This window comes from Nerophis lumbriciformis, linkage group LG05 (genome assembly GCF_033978685.3).
Source record: "Nerophis lumbriciformis linkage group LG05, RoL_Nlum_v2.1, whole genome shotgun sequence".
In the NCBI taxonomy this organism is placed as follows: Eukaryota; Metazoa; Chordata; class Actinopteri; order Syngnathiformes; family Syngnathidae; genus Nerophis; species Nerophis lumbriciformis.
Window position 1 is genome coordinate 34188347 of NC_084552.2, and position 4369 is coordinate 34192715.

Genomic DNA, 4369 nt, shown 5'->3' on the forward strand with positions numbered 1-4369 from the left:
GTTCCACTAACAACCCTTTCATGTTTCAAGGGTTTCATCTAGAACCCACATAGGGAGTTCCACTAAGAACCCTTTCCTTTTTCAAGGGTTTCATCTAGAACCCATGCAGGGAGTTACACTAAGAACCCTTTCATGTTTCAAGGGTTTCATCTAGAACCCACACAGGGAGTTCCACTAAGAACTCTTTCATGTTTCAAGGGTTTCATCTAGACCTGACACAGGGGGTTCTAAAAGCATCCCTTTTCAAAGGTTTTCACCGATAACCGTCTTGTCTTCTGAGGGTTCTATAAAGAACCATATTGTATTCTACAGATTACAGATCAGTTTAGTTCATATTATATTGTGGTCATTTATCATGTTGACATTGAACAAACATTCAAAACATTTTAATGAGAAAAACATTTATTTAAAGATAGTCCAACAAAACAGGAGAGGTTGTGTAGGTCCCAGGGGAGAACAGGTCAAAAGTCAGCATAGGTCCAGTGGAATCAGCAACATGACAGGCCAGACACATCATGCTGTCCTCAGTAGGTGAATTTGTGTAAATAAATCTCCAGCAATGGTGACATGGCAGAAAGAGACACAAAATAGTTTTAGTTCAATCAATCCAAGGTGCACTTACTGCATTTACTGTGCCTTATTGTAAGCTATCTACAAACAATAAAATAATGCATGGTCCAATGAAAAGAATCAGTGTACATACTGTATGTACTAATTGTGACAGTGGAACAGAATCATGAGAAAGTGAGGGAATCCCACAAAGTTTTCACATTGATTTAAATAATGTTTAAATACTTTTCAGTGTTATGTAATAAGTACTCAAAATTTTACGTAGTGTAACAATAATGGAAATCTAGAGACATCACTATGCCAAAATCAAACAAAATGTATTGGTCCAAAATATGTATTAAATAAGGGGTATTTTTTTAATCAATATGTACAAACAAAGGGCAGCAGCAGGAATTTGACCATTAACAAGAACATAAAGCATGAAATCCCATGCTGCAACACATCTACTCACTACTCCCCACTTCCGACACAGTTGTATAGTCTCTTCACTGAAATGGGTACAACACTGTGGTCCTTGATCCCCAACACAAATATTTCAATGAAAATAAGAGTTTTTCTCAGTTCCTTTGGGTACTGGACAGCAAAAACAAAATAGAGTGACATTAATGCACTCATAGCATATGATATGTCCATGCTGCTGTCCTCAGTCAAAACCTGTATACCATCCAGGTATAGGGTTATCCTTTGTGCCTGCAAAGGGTTCCCCTCGTGTGTGTTATGGAGCATGATTGCTGGAGTAGGCACGCTTGGCTCCTATGCAATAAAAACAGATACATGTCAGTAAATAAAACCTGCCGTGAAAACAGCAAAATGACTCAATGTTGCCATAATATGGATAGTACCAATTCCTAAATCTTGACCTTAAATGCAGTATTTACCTCCAGTAGAGTGTATAGAAAGGATGAGTCCTCTCTGAAAATGGAAGGCAGCAGTAGAATTGCTGCATCCCTAATGAGTCCTGAGGAAATACAAATATTCTGTAATATGTATTGTTTTCAGAAATACAGATTGTGGCTCCTATAGATACACATATAGGCCTAGATACCTCGTCTTACTGAATCATCCAGGCAGGCATTGATTGCCCTCTGGCAGCAGTCCTTTAGGTCACACATAGATGCTCTTTGAACCGTCTTCGTTGCCATTCGATCCAGCTCTGTGACCATTCTGCGATCAGCTTCTACAAGGAATTGCTCCTTCATCTCCCACAGAAGCTGTAAGGAGGGATAAAAAGTGTCATCTCAAAATACTTGATGATCATAAATGAAATAATACACATACAATTAAATGAAGATACCAACTATTTTAGGAAGCTTCAGTGCGGGAAACTTTTCGATGATTTCCTCTGCCTTGGCAGTTGCCATGAAGGTCTTTCGGTATGCATAGGTTCGTCTCATTCTCTCCTTTAAAGAGTTCAGATCTGGGTGTACCTTAAGCATCTCTGTAGACATTTCATTGATATGAGCTTCAATGCTCCTTTCATCCTCTCTACATTCTTCACTCTCCTGAGCCTATATGCATTCAAGAAAAATGACAAGCAATATAGTAAGAGGTAACCATTAAGATGAGGTGTACATGTTTTTTAAAAAGTTATATAATATCGAAGAATCATCCTCTCTGTAACCTTCGTCTTGTGTTATCTTTCTGCTACCACTATGTTGGAGACCAAGCTCAAGCCCAGTCCCCCTGCTCCTCCTACCCGCACATTAGTGTGTGCTCAACATGGATGTATTAGATCCAAGGTGCTCACGAGCCCACCCATCCCTCCAAAGACAAGCTAGATGGCGACCGCAACGCCGCTACCGACAACGTTAAAGCTCCTTCTAACATTGACAATTTATACTATATTATTTCATTAAAATAACAACTACGATAACCTTTTTAGGATGATTTAAGATTAATTGTACAGATATATTGTAACCTATTTTGTTATGGCAGCTCTCAGCAGAGCTTTGTCCACAATACAATTTGTTTGTTTGTTTTCTACAAGAAAACAAAGAAATAAGCAAACGAACAAAACATAACAAAAAACAAATGCTTAGTCCACCTTTTACCATAAAAGTCCTCAGCTAGGGTCAAGCATGCTGAAATAAGATATTATATTTAGCTCACCTTGATTCTCGGAAGTTTCTTCTGTTCTCTCTCCTGTTCTTCTTTGTTCTGTTCTGTTCACAGTAATCACTATTGGTATGTCACACCTGGTTTGTAGGCAGGAAAGACCAGACCATGTGGTGCAATCCATGGAGCAACCAGCTCTTAACTCACACATGACAGCCACCATCATGCCAGCTCCCTGGCCCAACACACCAAACATTGCCCTTTCCCCTGGGAGATCAGGGTTCAATTCCCAGTATCAACAAACCCTGATGTAGTAGCCTCAAAGTCAGCATTACAGTGTGATTTTTGCATCAGTTAAGGCTTGGCCTCTGACATTAAAGACCGTTGTCTATCAATGAACTTATATGCAGCTTCACAACTCGACTAAGCCAGTCAGCAGGGTACAGCAGCCATGGGATGAGGCCGATCATGGAAAAGTATGAGGAGGAGACAAATACATGAGTAAAATTGTCTGTAAAATAAGTGTTTGATATGTTTTAAAATGTCTGTCACTAATCCACACATCACCTCAGTATGCATTAACATGGTCACTCTGCATCAACCAGGCCTTGAACTCACAACTTCAAACTGTATCCCTAGATCACCTGATTTGTAACAAACTTTCAAAAGCATTTGTCCAGTGAGTCGTATAGCTCACTTAGATGCCCCAGAAAGAGGGGTTATATCCTTGCTGCAGGGACCACCTTGCTAGTTCTTTGCTGTGTGTCATTTCCTCCTGAAGAAGGGAGTAGTGTAACTAAACTAAATAAACACAATTATAACTGCTGCGCAGCGATGGGTCGGGTCCGGGCGATTTTTGGCAAATTAAGGCAATTCTGAGCAACAAACAGGAGAACAGGAAGGCAAGAAAGTTGACATTATAATGTTCCTTTTGCACCAGTTGAGGCTAAAATCCACAACAATAGAACCAAAGACTGTGGTCTATCATGCTGAGCTAATTGGCAAGTGACAATTCAACAGTGGCTTCACAAATTGATTAAGCCATTCACTGTTGTGCATGCAGATTTGAAACCACTGTAAATATATCAGTTATCAAGACAACAATCTGAAAATACACATATTGCATCTAGACAGAATGGATTGGTAATTTGATTTTTTAATTGATTCGATTTGCTCCATAAGTTAATAACTGATGTTTAATCTATCATGACTCTAAAATGTATATGTTTGCTTCACAAAGACCATCTGGCATTTTCAGGAGCTGTCATCACCGCCTTTGTCAGGGCTTGAACCCAGGTTCTTTGGCACCAAGAACCAGCTCCTAAATCACTGAGCTATTCCTCAAACGGAATCACCAGCCAGACAGCAGTTGTCAAGGCAGATTTCAAAAATGGTCCTCCCAGTCACAGCTAATCTTTGCCTGAGTCAACAAGATTTGCTGATGATCTTGCTTTCTTATAATTAATGGTTGTGGAAATAAATTGGTAACAGACCATTTCAGTTATAGGACTGCCATTATTTGTATGTCTGATCAGAAGGTGTAAGGTAATAGACTAGTATGGTGGACCTAATGACTGAAGGCAGCCAGCTGGTTAGCTCAGTCACTATTGCCAGTGACTTTAGACTGGGTGGCAGGTATTCAAATCCCAAGATGGGCAATTATGTTACAGTTTGATCAACAGGATCTGGGGAAGAAGAGTTTGCTTTAAAATAAACAAAAAAATTGTATATGAAAAGTATTTGT

The 4369-nt window shown here is 39.5% G+C and overlaps 1 protein-coding gene across 4 annotated transcripts; it reads right to left on the reverse strand.

Moving 5' to 3' along the window:
* Positions 1 to 444: 444 nt before the first annotated feature.
* On the reverse strand, positions 445 to 2906 carry LOC133605754 (uncharacterized). 4 transcript variants are annotated; one of them, XM_061959044.2, is made up of 5 exons: positions 2680 to 2906; positions 1998 to 2078; positions 1616 to 1781; positions 1449 to 1528; positions 445 to 1323 (listed from the first exon to the last, which is right to left on the reverse strand). In XM_061959044.2, exons 2-5 carry the CDS (start codon positions 2016 to 2018, stop codon positions 1021 to 1023), a joined length of 570 nt encoding a protein of 189 aa, XP_061815028.1. In that variant the 5' UTR covers positions 2019 to 2078; positions 2680 to 2906; the 3' UTR covers positions 445 to 1020. The 4 variants fall into 4 exon arrangements, 3 of the variants coding, with proteins under 3 accessions (XP_061815028.1, XP_061815026.1, XP_061815027.2); XM_061959042.2 differs by having other exon boundaries at positions 1869 to 2078; positions 2680 to 2897; XR_012050415.1 differs by lacking the exon at positions 1998 to 2078 and having other exon boundaries at positions 1087 to 1323; positions 2680 to 2877.
* Positions 2907 to 4369: the final 1463 nt, after the last annotated feature.

Coding starts and splice junctions, on each gene's coding strand:
- LOC133605754 (XM_061959042.2), bottom strand. CDS start 2,018: ATGTCTACAGAGATGCTTAAGGTACACCCAGATCTGAACTCTTTAAAG. Junction 1,782..1,868: donor CACTGAAGCTTCCTAAAATA/GTTGGTATCTTC, acceptor CCCTCCTTACAG/CTTCTGTGGGAGATGAAGGA. Junction 1,529..1,615: donor GGATGATTCAGTAAGACGAG/GTATCTAGGCCT, acceptor GTATTTCCTCAG/GACTCATTAGGGATGCAGCA.